The sequence below is a fragment of the Tauraco erythrolophus genome, chromosome Z (assembly GCF_009769465.1).
Source record: "Tauraco erythrolophus isolate bTauEry1 chromosome Z, bTauEry1.pri, whole genome shotgun sequence".
Taxonomy (NCBI): domain Eukaryota; kingdom Metazoa; phylum Chordata; class Aves; order Musophagiformes; family Musophagidae; genus Tauraco; species Tauraco erythrolophus.
This window is the reverse complement of record NC_141496.1, coordinates 56,605,862-56,632,835: the sequence shown is the minus strand read 5'-3', so window position 1 is coordinate 56,632,835 and position 26,974 is coordinate 56,605,862. Positions and strand designations below refer to the sequence as shown.

The window sequence follows — 26,974 nt, the reverse complement described above, 5'->3', positions numbered from 1 at the left end:
CTCTCCAAGTGAGATTTTAGTATTATTTTGTTTTCTTTTAGAAGACTTTCAAATGCATTCCAGTTTTCCAACAAAGGAAGAATGACTGTTTTTGCAGAGACATTACAGTAATCTGATGAAATATACAGCACAGAGTCCAAAATGAAAACTTTTGTCATAGTTTTACCGCAGACAACGTTCCAGCACGAAAGTGTTCTGGAAACAGCCCAGGACTCAAATCACAGCTCAGTTTGACTGCCTGTCAACTAGTAGCTGGCATGTAACTAGCTAGTTGGATGTAACTAGCAGTGGCAACAAACAGTGCAATGTACTTTTTCCCAGAACAGGGAAGGTAAGCCAGTCCAAAGTCTAAATTCCCACTATTTGGACTGCTTGAGGAGGGTGAAAGCAATCTCTGGAAGGTTGCTCTGATTCCTGTTTACTTGCATAGTGTGCAAGCTAATCCACGAGTAGGATGCCTGATAAATCTTACTACTCAGCATAGCTTCTTGAATGGGTTGTAACCATTCTGATTATCAGACTAGAAGAAAATTGACAGCGTTTCTGACATTACCTAGCAACATCAACCTTTTTCCGATCATCAGAATATTCCATTTCACTTGTAGGGGTCTGCAGCAACACAGTAGGCAATTTTCCTGCTTTTCTTTTTTCATCTGTTCCATTTTCTCCATCTGAACTGCAGAAGGAAAAATAATTATTAAAAAAAAAAAAGAGACAGAAATGCGTATTGCAGGATTCATACTGAAATCAAATGCCACTGCAACATGCTGACAATACAGCATACATTAAAGAACAAAACTATGGCATACCTTTTATATTAAGGTCCTAAAAAGTCTTCTAGTGACTTCATAGTGTTATACATCTGAACAGTGTTCTGAGCTCCAGTACTGGAATTTCAGCAATGAAGAGAGGAAAATTGAAATACTGCCATGGATATTTGTATGCTTATAAAAGTTGTAGCTCTAGTTCCAAAGAGAATGTCTCGTTTAGGAAAAATGCATTCCACATTCAGTACTCAGACTCGATGACTAATGGAAATTCATTTGATTAGCAAGCTGGGAGAGAAACATCCTGCATGACAGTACCTAGGGTTTAGCAGATTATTTGTGGCTCAATGTTGCAAGAGGAACCTGGGTCCTATTTTGCCTCTCACTTACCTCTTCTGTGAGAGTCCACCTGGAAGATTTTCACAATAAAGGGTTCTCTCAAAGTATCAAAAGTGCTGGTTTTATTTTACAAAAGCAGTACTTCCACCACAGTGCACTGCCTTTTCACAGTACATACCACTGCCTCAGAAATGTATGTTAAGGAACTAGAGTATGAGGGCTAACTGATGTGTCATCACAGCCTCTCCCTGGCTTCCCTTTTTCTAATTTTCTAATAAAATGTTAACTCCGAAAATTTAGAGGAAAAAAGCTGTCATTAATAGCAGGATCTGAAGAATGACAATACTTTAAAATAAGACATGACAACTGTGTACATACATACTCCTTTGGAAGACTAAAGCCTCAGAAAGACTACAGGATGCTCTTAGCATTAAAAAAGCAAGGCAAACTATGCTGCCTGTTACCTTAATGACTTGCCTGAATGATCCCATTTATAGAAGCTTTATATTATAATGTTTTATTTCTGCAATTTTACAGAAACGACACAGCCTCTGCCATAATGTGACAGTGTCTTCACAATAAAAAGTTTCTTCTCCTACTAAGACAAAAGTTTTGCTGACAGAGGTTTCCAGGCTAATTTAATCTGTTTTCTTTTAGGAACGGCATAAAAAGATACATTGCTTTGATCACACTTTGGTGAATAAGATTAGAAGATTCACCTCACAACAACCTAACTGAAATCTAATGAGGCAGTATCCTATCTCGCAGATAAACCAAAACTTATGTCACAGGACAAAAGCCATGGAGTTTTGCCTTACTGGTGCTAGGACTTGTTCTCAAGGGGTCTTATGTTTACATACAGCAACTATTCCTCCGTTTAATCTTTCTTCAACCATTAGCACTCCTCACAACAGGGGCACTGCATTGGCATTTCCTAATCACACTCTGTGTGTACTTGAAAGGGTTACAGCACTATCAAAGTCAATAAGGAAAAAAAACAATTGTTTCCTCATTGCTTCACTCTTCTATTGACCCTGCCTGACCACAAGGCACCAGCTTTTATTTTCAGCCAACATAAACTGGAATTAAATGGGAAAGGCAAGATATTCAAGTGGAATCCAATCTTTTGCCTGAAAAACCCAAATAAGCAGTTTTATGCTGTTTGAGATTTTAAGCAGAGAGAACTGCCAACCCAAGATGCTTCCTGCAAGCATACAGGAACTTGTACTCCAAAAGTCTGCAAATCCTACAAATGTCTTAGTCACAGTCTTGCTGTCTGTTATTTTTCTGTTCTCCAAATTCTTGGGCATCAAGGGAGGCCAGATGATATCAGACATGAGTGGGATGAGGAACAGGGTGAGGCAAAATGGTGAAGTTCAATCACACCTTCATTTCAAAAGAGCAGCACAGCACGGAAACTCCAAAGTGAACAAGACTACGTGACACAGCAGTCTTTCCAAGATGTTGTTGCCTGAGCCTGAGGCCTGACTGGTGTCCATCATTGCCTTGGGCAGCCTGCTATTCTTATACGGCAATGCTGTCGACAGATCAAAGCAGCCTGTATCACACCCACACCTCTGTACGATAAATTCGTTTCAATAATACCTACAACACAGTTTATAGTGTTCACTTACACCTACCAGCATGGTTAGACATTTTGTCGCTCTTCAACGCTCTATTTACTCACCACTCGTATTCTCTTTTCCCTCAACCATAAATTAATCTCTACTTCACAGTTAAACCTATGAGCCTGTTCTGTCCTCTCTGTCTTCCCTATTAACCAGTACTATTCCCGGATCTCTACTGTCTGAACTCATTCCCTCTAGCTGCTTTCAGATGGCGGAGAGCTAGCAGCTAATCCTGCTGACTGTTGTGTATAGAAATGCTGAGCTATCTCCTGCCAGTCTGATCACCTCTCCAGGATTGCCTTCTGCAGATCAGAACAGGGAGAACGTACCCAAACATAGAAAAAGTTTCCCCCAAAACATCTCAGGCACGAGGAGACTCACCCGTGTAACACGTGCCACTGAACAGCAGCAATTCGGTGTATTCCTACTAGCTGATACAGTTTTGCTGTGTCTGTCCTTCACCCTGTCTCTCATATGCCCCCTTCACATACCGAAAAACTATAGAAGGATTCGTCCTTACACTTCTGGTAACTATAGCTCCACACAGCAGCTAAGTTCCTCGTAGGTGTCTTTAAAGTATCAGCAGAATCTTAGCTGACTTTCCAGAGAAGGAAAGATCACAAGTATGACCTAAAACCAGTACAATATCGCTTATAAAGTCACAAGCAAATTAAAGCCCTCTTTATATTTTCATGTGTGAGTCAGGATTCACGAATACTTTGTATAAAGAGCACGAAAGTCAGCAATCCGTAAAAAAAAATAAATAATACATCAAGCACAATTAAGAAACAAAGTGAAGCTCAGTACAACTGTTGGCAGTAGTTGCATGTAAGTGAACTGTATTGGCAAGTATCAGGGCAAAGCATGTCAACTTTGTGACATCAGCACTCTGCTGATATGAAAATAAACATTTTTCAAATTCAACATATATTGTGTATTTGGTACTACTACCAAGCCTATTTCAAATAAGAGCTAAAAGAAAAAAAAAAGAAAAAAGTTTCCTCCTGTTTACCAATAAAGAATGGTTGTCATAGGGAGTATTTTCAAAGCCAAGGCTCGCGCTTGCTACGGGATCATATCCTGTATGTACTCAAGTTAAAATAAATATTAGTTGCAAGCACTCTAACTAAACCTTTTGCAAGAAATGTTTCTTTTCCTTTCTTCAGTATACACCAATAACTGAACTGAGTAATTTAAGATCAAAAGCCACAGTAAGTTGCGACAAACCAGTCCCCCAGTCCACAAACCACAGATCAGTTATGTAGGAGGAAAAAGGCATCTTGAATAACCAGAGATGCTAATTAGCTACAACTTCAATTGTTTGCAAAACTGCAGCCAAACCAGCATTTCCCTAGCATTTAGCGTGAGTCAGCATTGCTGCAACATTCCCTCTGTGGACGGAGCATACATATCGATCATCATGTTACCTTAGGAGACCTCTGATTCTGCTTTGTTTCTTTTATACAAAGAGGATTAATTTTGCAACAGCAGTTAGACTGCTGTATTATTGCAAATGATTAACCAAAAGAGTGCGAAACAGTTTCTCTGCTGCTGTCCACACCATGCTTAGTACAACGTATGTGGAAACATTCATCACAAATACAAAGACATTCTGCATCTTTTGGTTCTGTCAGGTAGCTATTGGATTCACTAGGTAGCTCCTAGCAGACCGAAAGAATTTGACTAAGGAATCAGCATAGTGAGAAAGGCTCAAATACTAAGAGATAGTGTTATTTAAGCTATTTTTACTCCCAAACATTCGATAGTAGTAGCAGTAGTAGTCTATTCAGATAAAGGAATTGGTTATTCTTCCAGAAACTAAAAGCCAAAGGGAGAAGCTCAAAACATTTCAAGATCCCAAATTAAGATGACAGACTTTGGCAGGCATAAAAGCAGAGGAGACGGAGCAGGACGAGGAGATCTATCCAGGCAGCATCCAGGACACATATTGGCAACATGCTTGAAGCAGAGCTGACTGCAAGGGGGTAAGATGAAATGTGCTAATGCTTGAAAGGACACCCTGCTAAGCATGCTGCAGGCAAGGTACCTCCTTCTCAGCACAGACTTTGCTTGATCTATCATGCCCTGAAGGAACAATCATCTCCTTTCGGTAGACCTAAAGTCTTAAGTCTTCTTTCAGAAAGTATGTCTCATCATTCCACTAAAAATCTTTTCTACGCCACACCACTCTGAAGAAACCTTTTTTGGAAGAACAGTCAGAATCTGGAGTGCTTTATCTGATGAGCTTGCTTTCATATCTTACACAGTTGAATTATTTCACCCCCGGACTGAAGAAAATACCTTTTCCATTGCAGACTCTTCTACTGTTCTCTTCACAGCAGATCAGAATGGTCTCTGCACTGGACAAACTAACAGTGCTCAAGTTGAGGATTTAGATGTCTGTTTCTACAAAGTTTGGTCACTCAGAAGCAAAATGTATCCAGTAGCTCTACAGTCATACTCTAGCATTACATGGCGCAGGGCACTATTTACCGGAGAAAATACATCCCTTAAAAAACCCATGCCTCAGAATAACGTTATGATTTAATTTACTCTAAGACCAAGTATCACTTTTACTGTGCAAATAGAGTGCCAAACATTGACTATCATTGAGACTCCAAAACTATCAAAACAGGCAAAAGTGAGCTATAGCTACCCTAATCACAAAGGAGCAGAGCGCTGCTTAACAGCTGTTACAATAGATATTAAGGATAGCCATGATGTATGCATTTGGTATTTCTGTAATTCCATACACTTAGTATATAGCCTGTACTTAAGGCTGAAAAGTGAAGGGAGTAAAGCAGCTGATTCTGAAGTACAGCATTTCTTAACTATTTTGTATGACAGACACACAGCCCGCAGATGCATTTATACCACATATGGAGGCAAAGCATTAATGAAGGAGCAGAGATCATAGAATCATAGAATGGCATAGGCTGGAAGGGACCTCAGAGATCATCTAGTCCAACCTCCCTGTCATGGTCAGGGACGCCTCTCAACTAGACCAGGCTACTCAAGGCTCCGTCCAACCAGGCCTTGAACACCTCCAGGGAGGGGGCATCCACAACTTTTCTGGGCAATCTATTTCAAAATCTTACCACCCTCATACTGAAGAATTTCTTCCTAAGATCTAATCTAAATCTGTTCTCCTTCACCTTAAACCCATTTCCCCGTGTCCTATCAGTGGACACTCTTGTAAAAAGTCCCTCCCCAGCCTTCCTGTAGGTTCCCTTCAGGTATTGGGAGGCAGCTATTAGGTCCCCCCAAAGTCTTCTTTTTTCAAGGCTGAACAATCCCAGCTCCCGCAACCTGTCCTCGTAGCAGAGGTGCTCCAGCCCCTGGATCATAACTCTACATGAGGTAAGGCGTCTTTTTGTTAATATGAATAGGTATAATCCAGACTGAGATTTAACTGCCTCAGATTGTCCAAGGAGCAGTCTAATCCTCTTCTCATGAGATCACAGTCAAACACAGCATAACGAAGGCAAAGTCATACAGCTGCACATTAATAGAGTATCAAATGCATGGACACACATGCATATACACCACGTGTTTCCCTATGCATTTCTAGGATGAAACAAGCCTGCAGATACAGGTGGAATCTTGATGTCAGACAACTCAATTGTTGAAGATGTTTTAAAATTGGGAATCTTATTTTGAATATCAAGAAATATATATATGTTATATAACAAGAAATATTTACTGTGTTCTGTTTCACAGCTCTCTCTGGAAACACAATTACTCACCTGTGAGTAGTTTCATATGAATTAAATGCTGAATTAAATTTTAGAGTTAATACTGAACAGAAACCCCTCCAACACTGTTAAGGTTAGAGGAAATCAGTTTTTTCCCCTCAACTGAATAGACACTTCACATAATAACCAGATCAAGTTTCACACTAACTTACCACTTGGACATCAGCAAGATCACTGCGACACCACAGACGTCATTAGCAAGTATGTAAATTCCCTGCTCTAAATACCATCTATTATTAACTGGCTGTATTTCCCATCTAATCAAAACCAGACTGCTATCAAGTTCCATAGAAAAAAAAAAACAAAAACAAAAAAAACCAACCACAGAAGAATTCCCTGTGCTCTGAAACACAAGACACTATAACGAGATATTTTATTAAGCTAACACTAGAGCAGGAACATAAGCCATCTAGCTCTCTTGTCTTTTCAAGAGTTTCTGTTTCAGATACTCACTTCAAAAAACAAAAGCCCTCTCGTATGTATCTTCACTCAAGCCCACAAGACTCCCATAATGTGGTTTTCATGGGAGACTCAGCAGGGTGTCCACCAACTATTTATCTGAACATTGGCTTGGCACACAATCCAGCACATAACACAACTCTTCTTAACAGACACATTTCAGAAAAAAATGTGAAGCAAAAGACCTTAGAGGAGACACTCATTGACATCTACTTGCACTGGAGCATGTGCTCTTTTCACAGCTAGCAGCCTTTAGGAGGAAAGGTTTTCCTATCTCCTAGTTCTAGCCTACCTTATCTTCGAACCCAGAACAAGACAAAAATATAGGATCACAATTTTTACCAAAGAGGAAGTGTGCAGTGTTATATTAGATCATATTTTTACCTTTAGCTTCCAGAGGTAACAGGAAAAAGGGCAAAGAAAGAAGAATTCCTGATCTACAACTTGTTCAGGGTGCAGAAAAGAGGGCAAAGGCACTTAAGTGTCAGGTCTACCTGACAGGTTCTATACTGGATTGTTCTATACTGAATTCAATAAGGAAGATAAACACTGCATCTGTACATAACTTGTGTTCAATGTGACCTCACAGGCATCTATCAATTAGATCTGCACTGTAACTCAGGTAGAAACAACACACATCTCTCTCTGGAACAACACAAGCATCTTTACCAATCACCAGAGCATACGCATAAAGGTTTGGCCTCATTACCTGAAGCTACATCCTGTTTTTTAGAGGAAGAAGTCCAGAGCAACATGCCTCCACTTGATACAAGACTTGGCTGCCAGTTTTCCAGCATTGTGCTTTTGAAAAAAAACTTGAGTATTTACATCAGACTGAATTAGGATTAAAAAAACCAAAGCAAAAATAAAAAAGCAGACACTAGCAATTATATTAACAACTGCTATTAAGAATGCAGAAAAGTTAAAGATGACAGCAGAGGTTTAGGAGCAATCTTACAAACACCCTTATTCCTTTCTCTGCTGTTTAAGAAAAATAAAGTTAAAAAACGAAGCTGCCACAAATCACTCGATCAGAAGTTTCTGGTTTATGGCATTTTTAGAAATAATGACTTGATGTGCTGCACACAAGGTGTTTTAATCAACATACAGGGTAAAAGAGAATTTTAGTTGTTCAGACAGATTATACACAAAGAGAAGGATGGTTGGGTTTGATCATGTGGCAGTTTCTTTGAGAACTGGCATTGACAGCAGATAATCCACAATCATTAATAAGATTTCTCTGTTGAAAAGGCAACACTAATTGAGAAGAGAAAATTTGAAGTAGGTATTTGAAGGGATGCCCAAGTACAACATTTCTTGTAGATTCCCCAGCAGGAACATTGCACAACAAGGAAAACACTGAGATGAAAATTAACATCTGCTTGTGTCCATCTACCCTGTTTCATCATACCTTCCATAAAGGATGGAAGTAGATCAAAGTGAAATCCCTATTGGAGGCTCACTGTTCACAAAGAGTCTGGCAATGCTGAACTTCCCATAATTTCTCTTACAGACCTGCCTATGCGTTCATGGAAAAGACCAGGACAATCTAGATAATCTTATACAAAAGCTATTATTTCACAGTAGGAAATAGTAGCTTCCAACAATGCGTCTAACCGACACTAATCGCAACGGTGCCTTTGACTGTGACACTATATATGAGGAGTTATTTTCCTTCCAAAGTCTTGGAAAAAGATACTCTTATTACAATCAGATGTGACATGTGGTAGCCAGATCCCTGCTTGGTCCCGCTTTACTTATTGTTTTCTGAGTCGCCAGGACACTGAGTCTGAATGCTCTGTAAGCCGCCTTCTCCAGTATGAGCCTTTCCACTGGCCATACATTGTCCTCTATGGCAACATCCACTTTCTGTTACGCTGGCCATAGCATATTTACACGTATTGTAAAATTTCACAAAACCAAATGAGCATATATGTAATTTTGTTACTCACTGGACTTTTGTACTATAACATTCCTTCTCATCCAGGAAAAGGCTGAACAAAGCTAAAGGGCTCTTTAACTAGTGTAGCACCAAGAAGAGCTACAAAATTACCATCAAGAGTCTTTCGCCTAGGTGGCCTATCTGTCATAAACAGTCTAAACTAAGACTCCCAAAGGGCTAAACCACTGAGGTGCCTACAGGAACGGATCTTTGTAGAGAATATGCCTAGGTATCATTGTTTTCTGGGGGGATGTCAGCAACTGTTGTTTCATAATAAGGTAACTAGAAGGCTTCCTCCATCTATTCACAGAGGAGGAAGGCTTCAGTCAGCCTCTGTATCCTCTACACTGCTGAGTCTCTCTGCTGCCTATTTTTGCCCGCCACTCCTTCTGGAAGCTTACTAAACTCCCTCACCTTAGTGTGCTCTTTTTCAAGGATGGAGACAGAAGCCTCAGTGCCAGGTAGAAGTTTATTTAAAGGAAGTGAATACTTCACTACAGCACTGAAGCTCAGTTACCAGGGAATTAAGAAGAGGTAACCGTGTTCTCCTTGTATGTATCCCTACAACCCTGGTTCTCCCTTTTATTCAGGTGTCCCACCTTCCCATACTTAATTCTATTACTGTAACAATCACCCCAGCACGGGACAGCACATTTTGCCATTTTACAAAGAGGAGACTAGGGCCCTACACAGTGGGCTGGCTGGGAGCAGTTGCCCATGTTCTCCTGGAATCTTTCACTGACCCTTGCATTATCTGTAAGGAAAAACCAATGTTTTAAATATTTGTCTACAGCTTTCTGGTGAGAAAACATGATGTCTCTGTAATTTTGGGTAGGTTAGAGATCTTCTAGATAAAGCAAGAAGTTTCTTTGCAAGGAAAAGTGGAGAAGCAGGGAAAGACAACTTGTCCTACCGTATTCTCGTTATCTGCAGAGAAACAATCTGTTCCAGTGATGACAATATTTTGTCTTTTGCTGATCAGCCTAGCTGGATCCAGACAGCTACCTATGAATTTTGCTTAAAATAAGTACTACAGAAGAGGTCTGTAAAGATTGCTAGACCAAACACAAGATCTCTCTGGTATAACAGTAACGTAAGTATAAAAAGGTTAACTGGAAAGCATATATATGGATTTGGCAACAGCCATGTACAGAGCGTGAAGATCACTAGTCGCCGCAGTGGTATCACTAGAGGAGCGCGTAATTGCTAACCACATGACTGCAACATTTATGGAGATGGTAGTAAGAAGACAATACTGTGGTACTATGTTTATGCATCACCTGTCAAATACCAGCAACAAATCCTGCTGCCCAAAGCTTATCTGCAGTATTATGTTGCCTAACAAGCATTTCTCACAGACTGCATGTAACCAGTAAAGGCAGCACATTTGGGAGTATTTCAGGTCAGCCAATGAGGCGCTTTCATACAAAGAAAAGGCTCTTCAGATTCATGGCATACATTCACACATGGCACAATTATTTTTAAAAGCTGCTTTTATAACTTAAGCATGTACATACAGTGAAAAAGTTGAGAATGACAGGAAAAAAGGAAAAAAATGAAGCAATTAAAAAACACCATCATGAACAAATGGAGGTCACCCAGATCGGAAACCTCTTTTCTATCACACCTCAAATTTAAATGTTTCACTTTCAAGCCTATTCTTGTTTTGAGATCATGTATTACAACTTTTGCTATAAAAATACGGAAGAAGTACCAGGGAAGAATTAAAAAATATGATACTTAATACATGTTAATATCTTCATCCACTGGAAGTACAGAACATGAAAAACATAAGGACATTCCTATGCCTTTTTCCCTTCACAAAAACCAGCAGAAGTTTGGCTGCTGGAAAGGACTTAATCTACACCAAAGCTGAAATAAAACTTTGAATCAGTAATAAATAACCTCCCTTTCTTCTCTGCATTTTGTATTTCCCCTTATGTTGTGCCACCACAAACATAACACACTCCACTTGCAACTCAGAAAAATAAATATCCTCTAAATAAAATGCAAGGGTTAACTTATTTTTGGTCTGAGCCACATCAGGATCTAACGGTCAGGGAACACCACTCAGAAGGTGTTTTCTGTCCGGGAACTCTTGATTTGTTTGGGAGGAACTCCAGGTAACAACAAACTTTTGGCACATCACTATTTTGGATTTGCATAATAACAGTGCCTATCTTCCACAGAGTGTTATCTCTGGGGTTGTACAACCCAAGATGTACTGCAAACTTTGCAAAGATATAACTGTTGCTAAATATGCCAGAGAAGCTGACTTTCTAAACCAGTACGAATGTACTAACTTTTTCCATATGAAGTTTCCTGAATCACTGGCACCTATAATCTGAACTTGAAATAACTAAAAAAAAAAAACAATACAACAACAACAACAACAAAAACCACAAAACCCACAACAACCCTCTACAGCCTCAGTCCTTCAGAAGCACCTATTCCCCAGGTACACCTTTATGGTAGCTGTAGAAGCATATTGAGCTATAAAGTCCATCTCTAAACTGAATGACATTTTAAGCATGCCTCCAGGAAGTACAGATTACAGTATGCACATAAATCTCTCTCCCCTGAGCTCTGGAAAACACTAAAAGATTCTCTGAGCCTCTCTAACTCTGCTAGGATTTTTTCAAATACAGATCAGCAGGAGCTCTGTTGGTTTCATACTCTTTCCTGAAAGTACGTGAAGGGAACGAAAGTCCACCACAACCACACACACTTATTTACAAAATTTTCTAAAAACACATCTTCAGCAACCCAACTTTTAGTGAATCCACTTCTAACTGAATCAAAACCAAGATTCTGTTCTTGTTCTTCAGCTGAACAACACCCCCTGAAGCTTCACATTAGTCATACTACAGCTACTTGGTTTCTGAGGTTAACTGACAATCAAATGAACATGACAGTTTCTCAGAGGATCTGCTACCAGTCAAACAGGATTGGCAAATAAATTTCGACTTTGTTTCCAGCCAGCAAATGCTTAAACAATTTTCTAGTTTAAGACAAAGCATTTCAACTTTTTTGCCTACCCCAGCCTTTTCACTCTCCTGCTGCCCAGGCTAGCATTGCTGAACACTGTAGCTTGCAGCATAACAGACTGCCAGCTTTGCCCTGCATGACACCCACCTTCTACTAAACAGCAAAAATTGACAGCTAAAAAAAGCTCAGTCATAGCGAGTGAGACTTCTCCATTTATCACACTGGTTAAGACCGACCTCACTTTTACAACTGTAGCTGATTCTGCACTGAAAGATTAAACACCTGGGGACAAAAGAGACGGTCAGTTAGTTGGCATGTGTGCGATGTCTCTGACATCAAGCTTTCTATACACTGTCTTGGACTCTTAGTCCCGTTCTCAGGAGAAAAATTAGATACAGATCTGGATATCTGAAGAACTTCATTAAGCTCATTGGCACAATTTTGCGTGGGAGATCAGGACCCAAAGCTTGAAGTCAGAAGATTCTAGAGAAGACTGGGGAACTATGTCTCATTTGTAATGTGAAGTCACTGATGTAACTACACCATACAGGATAAAGGACACTTAGAAGACACTTTGATGCCTAGTGCTGTCTAACAAGGAAGTTATTTCTGGCAACAGATTTCACTGTGATGCCTACTTTGAGAATACACCTGCTTAGAGACCAGGGATACAACAGTTGTGGAAAAAAAACCCAACAACAAGCCTCCGACCTTCTGAGAGTTTCTTTCCAGAGAAAGAGTTAGCTGCTTGTAATCTCCTGGAGACTGTTTAGGATTAAATTTTTGTGAAGGAAAGTTCTTTGAGGAGGGGAATCATCCCAGACTAGCAGAAAGTAATTTTTTTTTTCTTTTCTTTTTAGGAGAAAGTCCCAGATTTTTTAGTTTCTTGTTTCACAGATGCTTAACTTTTCAAACATCATCTTCGGGACTGGCAAGTCCCACGTGAATTAGGACCCCGTATGGAACCAGAGAGCTGCTTGATTCCAGCAAGATTTTCACGTAATGGTCATTACCATGCCATACAAACACCTAAACAAGTTGAGACCTCTACAGGAAGCCAAAGACCAATGCAGGAGATGCAGCCTTTAACTCTCGACATTCCCAGCGACCATCAGAGGCTGGGAAGGTCAGTGGCCTTGAGGGAGTGCAGGGAGTCCTCCCCCTCATGGAAGGGGAAGTCCTCTGACTTGCCTACCTTCCATCAGTTAGCCTAAACAGCCTTTACCAGCCAGCAAGGCCTCTTCTTTCTCCCGAAGAATATTAAGTATTTTTGATCTCTTCATCTGCTCAATTTTTACAGTACCTCTCAGGTTAAGAAGCAGAGGGAGGCGGAGTATGGCCACGCTGGTTGAGAAACACAGTGGGGAACCATCTCGAGGCAGGCAAGCACCCACTGCCTTGCTGGAGTGGCTCGTCTCGTCTCTGTCTGGGACAGAGTCAGAACGAACTCCCATTTTATTGCATCTTGCCCATACCAACATTTGTGAACTCTCTAAAAAGTTCTGGGTTTTCTCGGCCCTCAGAGGAGAGGATCACAGCTTCCCACTGGAGCCCATGCACTACGTGACAAAGCACAGATAGCTGGACTTCTGTGCCACAGCAGAGAAGGACTTCCAGGGTACTGCATGAAATTACTAGAAGCAATATTTATACGCCTTGCTCCCAAAAGTACGACTCGGGAGTTTAACGCTGTGCTCGGGGCCGCCTCCTGCAGAGCGCCGATCTCGGCCGAGCGTAGATGTTCGCGCTTAGTTCGGGCCCGGACGCGGAGACCCCCGGCGACTCCTCCCTACGAACCTCGAACCAAAGCCGCCGCCCCGAACAGCGCGGCCCCCGCCGCGCCGCCCAGACCCGCGCCCGCCGCCGCGGAGGGCTCCCCTTGCCGCCGCCGCCTCACAGGGCCCAGCTCCGGCCGTCCCTCCGCCGAGCAGCTCTCCGCGGCCGCCTCTCTCCCGCGGGGCAGCCCGGGCGGGAGCCGCGGTCCCCGTAGGGCTGCAGGGCGTCCCCGCGGGCGGGTGGGCTGGCGGCCGCCCCTCCCGGCCCGGGCACTACTCACAGCCGCAGCGCGCCCCTGTTTTCCCGCCTGCCGGCGGCCCGCGCCGCCTTCGGCTCCTCCGCATCGCACCGCTGCTCGGTCATGAGCACCATCGGCACCGCACGGTCCGACGCAGCCAGCCGCCGCCGCACGGCTCTCGATCGCCGGGCCGGGCAGGGCCGGGCCGCCCCGCCCCCGCTCCGCCCCGGGGCGGACCCCGCCGCCGCCGCCGCCGCCGCCGCGGTCGCCCTGGGCCGGCTGGCGCTGGAGCGTGGGCCCGCGGCGGGAAGTCGCTGAGAACCGGTTCCGCCCGTCCACCCGGGGCTGGCTGCCGCCCCGGGCCGCGGCAGGGAGGTCGGTCCCGGTCCCGGTGGCGGGCGCGAAGTCACTGACGAGGCCCCCGGTAGCGGCGGCGTCGGGAGCCCGCGCTCCTCGCGCCGCCGATCCGTTACGCGCCTTAAATTATTCAGTCAGGACGCTGTCGCGTGAGACGCGGCCTCCCGCTGGCTCGAACAAAAGGTGCCCTTAATGTTTCATACGCCGGGAGAGGGGATGAGGTTTCATCCGCGCGCGGCCCGAGGAGGGGCAGTGGCGGTGGCGGGGGCCGAACCCCGGAGCTGGGGGGCAGGGGCAGTTCGCCGGCGAGCGGCGCCTCGGAGGGAACCGCCTTCCGCGGGTGCATTTCCACGTCCTCTGTCGGTGCGTTTCTCCCGTGTCTCTTTGAAGTAGCCGGTAGCCCAAATACCGACGCTGGCCTGCAGACAGCGGTACTCACAGGAACTGCTGTGGCGATTAGCTGGCGTTTCCACCTGTGGCTGCCTCAGGAGGGTTTCGTTTCCTTTTTCTCCGGCAGCCCAGGAAATGTCCGAATGCCGCGCAAAAACCAGCGAGCGCAGCCTTCTCCGGCCGGTGCTGGTGGGGCTGCTGGGGAAGTCGCGCACCCCCACGTTAAACGGCCGCGTGTGGCACAAGTCATCCCGCGGGGCGGGAGATGGGAGGGACACGGGGACAGCTGTCAACGTGCGTACGAAAAATGTTTTCGTTACCTGGTTAATACCTGAGCCGGCGTTCCGTTCGGTGAATTAAGGTTTTCACGCAGAAAAGGTGGACTCTGGCTATAACAATATAGAATCATGGAATCGTCTGGTTGGAAGAGACCTTCAAGATCATCGAGTCCAACCATTCACCCTGCACTGTCAGGGTCCCTAAACCATGTTCCTCAACACCAAATCCACACGGTTTTTAAACACCTCCAGGGATGGGGACTCCACCACCTCCCTGGGCAGCCTGTTCCAATACTTCACCGCCCTCTCTGTAAAGAAATTCTTCCTGATACCTAACCTAAATTTCCCCTGGCGTAACTTGAGGCCATTCCCTCTCGTCCTGTCATTCACGACGTGGGAGAAGAGACTGACCCCTGTCTCCCTACAGCTTCCTTTCAGGTAATTGTAGAGAGCGATAAGGTCCCCCCTGAGCCTCCTCTTCTCCAGACTAAACAGTCCCAGCTCCCCCAGCCGCTGAGGAATAATATAATAATAATATAACAGTAATACAATCTAATAGCAATCTAATAATATAATAATTATAATACAATAACACAATAATATAATAATTATAAGCTAATAGTATACTAATAGTATAATCTAAGGAAGGCTAGCTTTGGGATGAGAGTTCAAAGTAACACCTCTGGTAAACAATGTATTTTCAGGGTTTAATGTGTTAGAATATATTAATAGAATTAATAATAGAATATGTTAAGTTTTCTTCGTAACTGCTGGACTGTTCCCAGGAGGTAAGGGGAGAATATGTAGAGGAGTGTGGTCTCTGTTAGTGCACATCAGGGTAGGAGATGGATACTGCTGTGCATTTCAGACTAAAAGCATGAAGTGTGAAGCAAACCCATCAGCCTTCCAGTGTCATTGTTTGGATTGCTTGATACTGACACAGTATTTTGAAGGTGCAAAAGCTAAGTATTAGGTGTTGTTGCGAAGTATTCAGGAAATCGGTAAAAAGATGTTAATGGTGAAAAGGCTCAGGACTGCCATAGCTGCCTGGGCACACAGATCCTGCAGAAAATATTGGATTGCTGTATGATCTTAGCTGGATCAGGTGGTTTTAATTAGCTCCAGTCCAAGAAAATTAAAAGATGCTGTTCCAAGCTGCATAGAAAGGAAGACATTTAAAATGGCCGTATTTCTGGGAAACACCATTATCCAATATTTTATGTATTATTTAACTCGAAAGCCAAGACACGTGGAAAATAAATGAGATATAATTTACAAGACAGATTGTTCTGACCTGTTAGGTCCTGCACCTGTGAAACTTGGATTGCTGCCTTATGCTCCCCTGTGCAGCACCTGAGTTTGTTTGGCACTGCATTGCATAGCTTCTCTGAACTCCTTATGCCAGATGCAACCTGTGGCTATATAGCAGCATCCCATCTATCCAAGGGATAACAGAATAGGACTCATTTCAGCTGTCTGGGCTGTGAGTAGAGCTGGAACTGAAAGAGTCAGGGAAAGAAAGGTTGGCATCCTGTGTCTGTTTGGCTCCAGGACCTTTTGCTGGAGTGAGGTGACCTGTGTGAGGTTTTGGGTTCCCTGGGAATTGTTCCCATCTCAGTGTACGCTACCAAGGCATGCACAGTATGTCTGGAATCAGTAGCAAAAGTGACTGCCTACCCTTCGTCTTGTTTTTGGAGGCTTTTCGTCGCACTGGAAAAGGTATCAGTTGCTGTATTAGTCCTAGTTTTGAGGCTGAAGGCAGGCTTGTGGTTGAATAGCTCTGGTGTGGCTCTACCCACTCCAGCATAACAATGCTGGTTTACAGTAGGTAAGAATGTGACTTTTAGATATTTGAACAAATAAAATCCCGCAGCCTTTTGAGTGCTTAGATTTTCAGTCTCTGGCAGATTTAGCTACAGGAGAGAAATGCTACTGCTGACTGTTTTGTTCACTCATCTTCAGAGTTTCCTGTCTCTACCACAGTGGTGCAAGAACTGGAAAGGAGCTGCTTGGTGCCTGGTGCTCCAGTTTTAGTTTTGTCTGGCTCCATTCTCAACGTATGCAAAGCTCTCGTTTTAATTAGTCAAGGTATTTACTATAGGAGAAACTTATATTTGAATAAGTTGATGCCTGCAGCCTAGACACTAAAACCCAAACCTTACTAAATATGTTGCTCTGTATCATAATATCTTAACTCTTGTCAGAGACTTGATTCTAGTGAATTTTCAATACATGCCTCTTTAGTGCCTTTTGTTATTATCTGTTAATGACAGTGGAAGTAATCAGCAATGACTATAGCATGTGGCTTTTTTAGGATTTGAAAAAGAAGCTCTGTGGCCAAGCTTTGTCAAAACGTGCATGGTGCCACAGCCCCAGAGTAAGAGGACACACTCTTAAGTGATAAAAGTCCTGAATGCCAGGATTCTCAGTAATATTTAGTGAGGAGTGTCTTACATTAAACAGTCAAATGTGCAACTGCTCATGTGGGTGGAAGGTACTTGAAAACCTTATGCTTTTATTTCGATATGCTGTGGCAAGTCATACATATGCAAAATAAGCACAAAGGATCTTTTTCAGTACAGTTAAATTGCTTGTGTGTACAGATACATTAAAGCAAGTATGTGAAGACCAGGCTGTCACCAACAGAGGCCCATTGTTGAGTGAAAATCTGGACTGTGTTTTTCTCTAATTAGTGAAATGCAGATTGGGGAGAGAAAGCAAAGTTAGTGTACTATAAAATTACTGATCAATGCCTGCAGTACCGGTAATGCCATGTAGGCAAAAATTGACATATTCCTGCTCTGAAGAGACTACATTAAATCTCTGAGAGGGCTGATAGTTTTCCATAATCAGGACCTTCCATGTTATGTATAACACAGCAAGGGAGGAAAAACTAGAGATGAAATAATAGGAAAAACTTCCATTGTAAAAAAAGATTTAAGATACATATGAAATCACAGAAAAGCAGAACGGAGGACAGATTCACTGAGACATCGAGTTCATTCTCTATTCCAAGGCAAGGCCTGCTGTTCCTGTGTCATTCCTGACAAGACACTTGTCTAAATTGTTCTTAAAAGTCAGCAATGTATCCAGGCAGTCAATTTCAGTGTTTGTTATCGTCCAGGGGAAGTCCTCCTTAATGTCTAACATGATCCTGAATCCTTCTTGCTGAAATTTAAAGCCATTGCTTCTTAATTTATTAAATATGTAGAAGAGCAGAAAACTGTCTCTCATTTTGTCCATTTTCTTCTTCTCTCTAGCCTACGATAAAAGTTATAAACTGTGTTTTCTGGACTTTGTTTCCTCTGAACTGTCTGTAATAGGTTCAGATCATTTTCTGAACTGCAGTGCCTGAAGTTGGACACCAGATGCCTTACAAAGGCTGAACAGAGGCAAGATTAAAAGATAACTATGTCTGTTCTATACTCACTACAATTGTTTATATTTCACAGTAAAGCGTACGTGTTTCACAGCAGGGTGTGTCTGGCTCAGGTTTAATTGTTGAACCAGTATGATCTGGTGAAGCTTTTATAAAGGACAACTGAGATGTTCTTCTCCTCTAATATGTTAGCAACTGGTTGTTAGATTTGACTAAGTATGACCTACATATCCTTTTTGAATTTCACTCTGTTGGTTTTTTTTTTCCAGACTGTTTCTTCAATTTATCAGAATAATTAAGAATCTTGTCTTGAATGACATGAGGAAAATAAGAGTAAAGAGGCCCAGTAAGACACACTGGACAGGTCAGTATAGAAAGCAGTAGGACTGCTACCGATGCCTGGAGATTCTTGCATGGGATATTGCCGCTGAATGATACAAAAGTCAATCTAACTGGAAATAGAGTTAGAGATTGTCTTAATCAACAGTATTTATGCATGTTGGGGTTTTATTTCAGTACAGTCATCAAGGCTGTTCATAAAGTATTTCTCAACTTGTATGGTGATTATCAACATGCCTGAATGTGAGGAAACTTCCTGGGGAAGGAACAAAACAGAAAATGAGTACAGTGATTTCTGGCATTCTGTATACTTTGAGCACATTTCTCCTCAGTACAGAATTCTTCTGTACTACTTCGCAGGTGCAAAAAGGTACAAAGAGGTACAGCCTTAACAGTACCTGAATAGAGGTACTTTTGGATTATAGGTTGTTGTGTGTCTTCTCTTCAGTTCTCTGTATGATATTTTGCATTGGTAGGATTGTGTGAAAGCCACTCAAATGCCTTGGCAGCCATTAAGTGATGAAAGACTCGCTAAATAAGTCCTTACTCTGTTGAAATACGATAGGAAAGCAGTCTTATGTTAGGTACTATAGAAATAAGAGCTGTGATAGTATGAGACACAAGCTAATAGACATTTGGAAAGATGTTGAAACAGTGAAAAATTTTGATTTCTAGAATATACACAAGTCAGCCACAAGCTGGAGTGAAATGGCTTACGTTTTGGGAGGTGCAGCCTGGAAAAGACAAAAGAAAGCTGCGCTAAGAGTGCTGCAGCATTGAAAGAGGTTGCCCAGAGAGGCTGTAGACTCCGAGTTTGGAAGTTTTAAGACCCAGCTAGACAAAGCCATACCTGATCAGTATACTGATCAGTCAGTGATACTCCTGCCTCAAGGAGGAACGTTCAGAAACCTCTGCAAGTCACTCGGCATGCTTCAAGTATGTTCAAAATAAATGGAGTAAACCAAGGTCCTAAATAGTCTGTAGAAGATAACTAGGGCCAGAACATAGTGGGTGGTGCAGTTTTGTAGGGAGTGAAAAGCAGTTTTGGCCCGTTCCTTGCCTGGCTCAAGAGTTTAGGTATTTGTTTTCAAGAGTGTGAGATTGCTTTATAGACAATTCTATCAGGTGATTGGTTTCTTCTGAGCAGTTTGCTAGAAGTCATAGAATCATAGAATGGTTAGGCTGGAAGGGACCTTCAAAGGTCATCTAGTCCAACCCCCCTGCAAGGAACAGGGGTAACTCCAACTAGATCAGGTTGCTCAGGGTCTCGTCCAACCTGGCCTTGAACATCTCCAGGGATGGAGCATCCACCACCTCTCTAGGCAACTTGTTCCAGTGTTCTACAACTCTCATGGTAACAAATTTTTTCCTAATATCCAATCTGAATCTACCTCCCTCTATTTTAAAACCATTACCCCTTGTCCTATTACAACAGGCCCTCCTGAACAGCCTCTCCCCATCTTTCTTGTAGGCCCCCTTGAGGTACTGGAAGACCGCTATAAGGTCACCCCAGAGCCTCCTCTACTCCAGGCTGAACAGCCGCAACTCTTTCAGCCTGTCCTCATAGGAAAGGTGCTCCAGCCCTCTTATCATCTTCGTGGCCCTCCTCTGGACCCTCTCCAACTGGTCTATGTCCTTCTTATGTTGGGGGCTCCAGAACTGGACGCAGTAGTCCAGGTGAGGTCTCACGAGGGCAGAGTAGAGGGGGAGAATCACCTCCCTCGGCCTGCTGGCCACGCTCCTCTTGATGCAGCCCAGGATGCGGTTGGCCTTCTGAGCCGCAAGAGCACATTGCCGGCTCATATTGAGCTTCTCGTCCACCAGTACTCCCAAGTCCTTCTCCTCAGGGCTGCTCTCGATCCATTCTCCGCCCAGTCTGTATTTGTGCCTGGGATTGCCACGACCCAGATGTAGGACCTTGCACTTGGCCTGGTTGAACTTCATGAGGTTGGCATGGGCCCACCTCTCCAGCCTGTCAAGGTCCCTCTGGATGGCATCCCTCCCTTCCAGCGTGTCGACGGCACCACACAGCTTGGTGTCATCGGCGAACTTGCTGAGGGTGCACTCCATGCCACTGTCCACGTCACCGACAAAGATGTTGAAGAGGGCCGGGCCCAGCATGGACCCCTGAGGGACGCCACTCGTGACCGGTCTCCACTTGGACATCGAGCCGTTGACCACTACTCTCTGAGTGCGGCCATTGAGCCAATTCCTTATCCACCGAGTGGTCCGTCCATCAAACCCATGCCTCTCTAGTTTAGAGAGAAGAATGTCGTGCAGGACAGTGTCAAAAGCTTTGCACAAGTCCAGGTAGATGATATCCATTGGTCGACCCTTGTCCACCGATGCTGTCACCCCATCATAAAAGGCCACCAAGTTGGTCAGGCACGATCTGCCTTTGGTGAAGCCATGTTGGCTGTCACCCACCACCTCCTTGCTCTCCATGTGCCTTAGCATGGTTGCCAGGAGAATCTGCTCCATGACCTTGCCAGGCACAGAGGTGAGGCTGACCGGCCTGTAGTTGCCCGGGTTCTCCTTGTTCCCCTTTTTAAATATGGGGGTTATGTTCCCTCTCTTCCAGTCATCGGGGACCTCACCAGACCGCCACGACTTCTCAAATACAATGGCCAGTGGCTTGGCAACTTCATCCGCCAGTTCCTTCAGGACCCGCGGATGGATCTCATCAAGTCCCATGGACTTGTGCGCCTATCACGATAGGCAGTTGGATCTGCCTATCTGTTCCTGGTTTTGTTTAAAGGATCTCGGATTACTGTATTGGTTGAACGCCCCTTTGGAGAGGGAAGTGTGTAGGGCATATGAAGCAAGCTGAGCTGGAAGCTAGTTAGAGCATTTCTCACCACAATAGTGAGGTGGGTTGAAGCTGTTCGTTATGGCTGAATGCTGAAGCAATTGGAGGAAGGAGACGGCACTACGGTTGTGTACTGTAGCACCCAGCAGGAAAAAGGAGAGAAATTCTCATGCAAAACTTCCAGGATATTAGCAATGTGGTGTCAGCTCCCCTCCATCTCACTGACGTGTCTTTCTGTATGTCATACTGATTAAAAGAACAGCATGGGAAGAAGGGTTGATGGAAAAACACAGTGAAACTAGTGGAAGTAAAGGAACATTTGTCCCTCTGCAAGTTGTTCATGGCAACTTTCTTACAGTCTGAAAAAAGCAACCTTGTGACATGTTAATGGTTCAGCTCTGCTGCTGGCACTCAGCCAGTTGGCACTTTGCTGAAAAGCACAGGTCAGTGTCTCCTCTTAGTTCATGAGGAAAAAAGCAGTCATGGCATACTTCACAAGCAATATATTGCCCTGGATGTCTCGTGAATGGCACTGTTAGAATGCCATGATGCCTAGACCTTGTCATTTATAATTGAAAGTACCAAGTCCCATGGCAGTGAAATCCATTTTTCTGCATTTATAACCATTATTTAATACATTGGCCAGCTAGGTGGGAAAAGATAAATACAAATATTGCTTGTTCTACCTTGGTGGATCAGCTTAGCTTGATTTGTCATCCTCTGCTTATAAATGTCCAAAAGAAATCCTAGGTGACGTCCAAGTGTGACATTTCTGTATGCAGATTAGATGGACAAAAATTTCAGTTGAGGTGCCCCAGCATGTTTAAGACATCAAGTAGATTATGTGTATCTAATGAATAATGTGCATGCATGTATGTATGTACTGAATCTGTGTATCATGAAGGAGTATACACGGATACCTCTTTGAACCAGATATGCGTGCATGCAGACATTCATGGTATATTTAAATATGGTGACCATTTTGTTGAGAGAAACCTTTAGTTATGTGGCAGACTCTGAAGAGCAGCAGTATTGTATGTTCGTTATTTAAGAAAGCAAAAGTTAACACAGATTCTTTGAGGATAAACTGAATCTTTCACAAGAAAAAATAGTGTCCAGACTTTCCAGGAGCTTGGGGAGCTGAGGAGAGAAAGGTTAAAGTGAGAGACATAAGATAACGTGAAAGAAGGAATCGTGCTATCAGTTCTCTCACAGTCTTTACATCAGATGGGGTTGTGAGAATAATAAGTTATTCTACTAAGCGGACAGACTTACAGTTTTGTCTCGTTTAGAAGTAGGAGCTCTATTACCCTAGGCCAAAAAAAAGGCAGGATGAATGCCAAATCCTGAGCGTAGGCCTTTGAGCAGCAAAGTGGTTGCCAGCGTTTTGGGTGCTCATAATTGAGCTATAATGACAAGACACCTTCCAGAAGGTGGCAGGTATGTGTTTATCTCTTTAGCATGACTGCCTGGATTAGTTTGAACTAAGCCTCAACCTTACAGCAGTGCATTGAGTGTTTCTGAGGGGTGTAATTTCAATGCAGAAGTAAACTTACTTTAAAAAAGTTTACATTCCCATCCAAAAATCTTCAGAGAGAAGATCTGAATGCACGGATCCCTTCTTGTGTCCAATGAAAAACTCAAATGCAACAAAACAATCTTTACAGTTTATGTTACAAGTTGTTACACAGTTTTTCTGTTATTCTGCTGTATGCAAAAGATAGGTAAATGTTAATGCCAGATCACAGATGGAAAAATAGGTATTGTATTTAATTGATTTGTGCATTGCAGTGTACCAAATGAGCTGCCAAGCCAGGATTAGAGTCGAGGACCCTGATTTTTTTATTATTATTATTTATAATTTTTACTTAATATCAATGTTACTGACAAGTGCTGAATCTTCACTCTGTTTTTACAAGCATTTGGTATACAATCTGCATTTGATTATTACTAGGGTTGATTTAACATATGTAGCAGTATGACATTTATAGAGCTGGTGGTCAGTAGTCCTGATCTAAATGGCTTAAAAATCTCATTCTTTTGTGTTCAGTATATTTTTTCAGGGTTATTCTTAAAATTGGCCAAAACCACAAGGCCTGAGATTTTTCTGAAGTTTAGGAGATCTGGATGCAGGGTATTGACTCACTTTATAAGGATGAGCTCCAAAGGGGAGATTGAGATCCCTGTTGTTTTGCTAATATTTTAATCTGGACTACTGGAATATGTTTTCTTCTAGAGTCAGAACAACTCTATACATTCATGCTGATAAGATGCTGCGTACGCATGCGGCCAATACTTTTATCAATACAAATCTCTGATCTATTATTCATGTCTGACACCTCAGCTATAGCTCCTGAGTCTTAATTTGCTTCTGAAATCAGTTCTGCTCTGTGTCAGGAATAACATGCTGCCGTGGTGATAAACTGCGAGCTCCTATGTCTGAAATGTTAATAACCCCCTGGATTCTGGCAAATTTGTGCTCATCCACATGGTGCCAATTACAGTGAAGTGAAAACAGAAGTGTAAAAAACCTTAGACATATAGTCAGTTTTTGTCCTCGGGCATGAATAATTAGGATAAAGAAGAGCAATCATTAATACAGTAATTTTTTTCTGTGGATATATCATCATATATGGGAAATATGCTCTAAATAAACAGGACTGTATTGAAAACAGTACCCGAAAATGCAGAGCCTGCATTTGTTTTCCCTAAAAGCATTTTCCCTGATTTTTCACGTGGCTCATTTTGGATAAGTGTATCATGACTGTGACAAACACATGAAAAGCAAGTTTGGTGAGAGCTCAGTCCACCTACTAGCTCATTGTGTGCAATCATGCATTCCTCTTACTAGATTGTCTAGTATTTGCAGCCTGCTATTCCATCTTTGCTATTGATAGAGGTATAGTTTCATAGCAGAGCTTTATAATCATATTATCCTTCTTAATGAAACAGCAATTGAGTAAGCTGGATTTCTCATTAATGTTTATAAATATGTAAAGGGTGACTGTCATGAAGATGGAGCCAGGCTCTTCTCAGTGGCATCCAATGATAGAACAAGAGGAAATGGATATAAGCTGGAACACAGGAGATTCTACTTAAACATGAGGAAGAACTTCTTCCCAGTAAGGGTAACACAACACTGGAACAGGCTGCCCAGAGAGGTTGTGGAGTCTCCTTCTCTGGAGATGTTCAAAACCCGCCTGGACACATTTGTGTGTGATCTGATCTAGGTGGTCCTGCTCCGGCAGGGTGATTGGACTAGATGATCCTTTGAGGTCCCTTCCAATCCCTAACATTCTGTGATTCTGTGATTCTAGAAGGCCTGTCCCTGCCACTCGCTACTTGGCAGGCAGCTTGATTATTGGGAAATCTGAGGCAAAGGACTCTGTTCTTTGCAAGGGCTGATCACATTGCTATCAGAGCATATATGGTAGCTTTCTGTGTACTGGTTATCTAGTGGTAAATAAGTAGGTAAATCTGTCTGCCCGGTGTTTTGGGCTAGACAGTGAAAAGAGGGCAAACTTTCCATTGCACAAATTAGAAGTGGTTAAACATCACCTACTTGTGTTGAACCCTGCATACGCCACTGTATGTACTCATGTCTCATGCCTAATCAGAAAAGGAGATCCGAGAGTTATGCAAAAGCACATGTGGATGTTGTTTTAAAAAGCAGTCTCTAAGTCACCAGTTCTAGGTAAGTGCCTTTGAAAGATCTAATTAAGACTTAAAATTTCTGATTCCTTATTCTCTGTTCAAACCGTTGGACATTATCTCACTGACATTCGAGTTGCAAGAAAGGATGTTATGAGGATATAATATTTAAATGCCCTAATAACATTTCAAAAGAGGAAAAATGAGGCCAGCAGACTTATTTATACTTTTGACCCAATTAGTGGTATGAGCTGTCATCCCATATAAAGAATTTGTGCGCAGCTACAAAGAAATATAATGCAGTCACACAAAGAATATGCAGAGGTGCTCCCTCCAAATCACTCTTCAGGGTGGCTGGGCACTGGGCAGATACATGTCTTGGTAAAGAATTTTCAAGTTGGTTAAGAACGAATAAATGTCTAAAGCTACTCTGAATAGCTTTTTAAAGCTATTTTATTCATAACGGGTTGTCATAAATACTATGGATGTTTACTTGTCTTTCTCCTGCAGTAGATGGGGAAGGAGAAGTGGTAAGTGCCAATTACCCTCTGACACTGTCGTCCCTCATTTGTCTATGCTGCCAAAAATGCATATGATTTTTCCAGAACTCTTCATTGCAATGAATTCCACCTCAGTGTGAGTCTGCAGTCCAACACGTCTACCTTTCCAAAGTAAGAAAACAGATTTCGCCTTAAAAATTTTTTGCCATTGTTCCATCAGCAAGCCCTTTAGCAGTGTTCATTCATGCAAGCGTTCAACTTCCATGAATACTCCTTGTGATTATGATAGCTTTTATCTTGAAACATAATTTAACAAGCATTTTAAAGTTTCATATAGGCCAAAACATATTGGAAAATATTTTGTTAAATTCCCTGTTCTAACAAAGCTTACTTTTTTTTTTTTTGTACAGAGATCCACTAATATATCACAGATGGTATTCGATGACCTTGCAGAGGTAATTTTAAGACTTGAGTTTATTAGTGTACAGTGCTATATACATTCAGAGCTGTACTTCAGTGTAACAGAAAAGGAACGAGAGATCAACACCTTCCTGTCCTCGCTTAAAAGTTTCTCCTCTACAGTAGTGCTCCCCTTCCCAGTGCAATCAGTAACATAACTGAAATTATTGTCTCTACATGCATTGCCTTCTCATACTGAGTTTCCTCATCACAGTATTTTCACCTGTGTATTTGTCCCAGTGCCCTCCTGTGTTGCTGCCCTGTCCCCCCCGGCATAAAATACAGGATACTCAATCACATCCGGATTTACCTTATAAATACTGATCCAAAACTCTCTGTAGGGTTGACTGGAGTGTCATTACTTGACTTTCGGAAGCTGTTCTGTCTTTCAGTATGAAAAACGGAGTCCTCCGAGGAATTCCTTTTTCTCATTGTTTTACTGGAGTTAACTGCAGAGTTAAGTAAGTTCAGTTCTAGAGGAATCCTTCAAACACTCAGCCTTTCACTGCTGTAGGAAGTGAAGTCTGTGTGTGACTCCAGCTCAGGCTAGTTTTTTAAATCAGTTAATGAGTAACATATTGATATGACATCATAAGGTGGTTATGTTTTTTATCCGCAGCACTTCATAGGTTTACTTGGAAGCAACAATCATCAAATCTAGGTGCACTGTGTCTTTGGAATGTCATTAATAATAGCAATAACTTGTTTTGATGAACTAAGAAAAAGAAGAAATGTAAAACAAGAACTTTAATTCAAATTATATTTCATTGACAGATTTGTACCAAAACCTGTAACGTGGTCTGTCATAAATTCTACTTTGTGAATTGTTTACCAGTCTCCAATTACCCAAGTTTGAACATCAGTTGTTTATCTTTTGGAAGTGACTATGTCTACCTATCCTGACATGTCAAAATTTAATT

At 42.5% G+C, this 26,974-nt stretch overlaps 1 protein-coding gene across 1 annotated transcript in view; it reads right to left on the bottom strand.

Annotated features, from left to right (window-relative positions):
- Positions 1–26,486, bottom strand: part of GRAMD2B (GRAM domain containing 2B) — a 43,666-nt gene extending 17,180 nt beyond the window's left edge. Inside the window, exons 1-2 of the mRNA XM_086629418.1 lie at positions 26,365–26,486; positions 554–676 (exon numbers count right to left, since the gene is read on the bottom strand). Of these exons, the coding sequence (XP_086485544.1) occupies positions 554–676; positions 26,365–26,486 (245 nt within the window). The remainder of the gene's footprint in view (positions 1–553; positions 677–26,364) is intronic.
- Between the last annotated feature and the right edge of the window lie 488 nt (positions 26,487–26,974).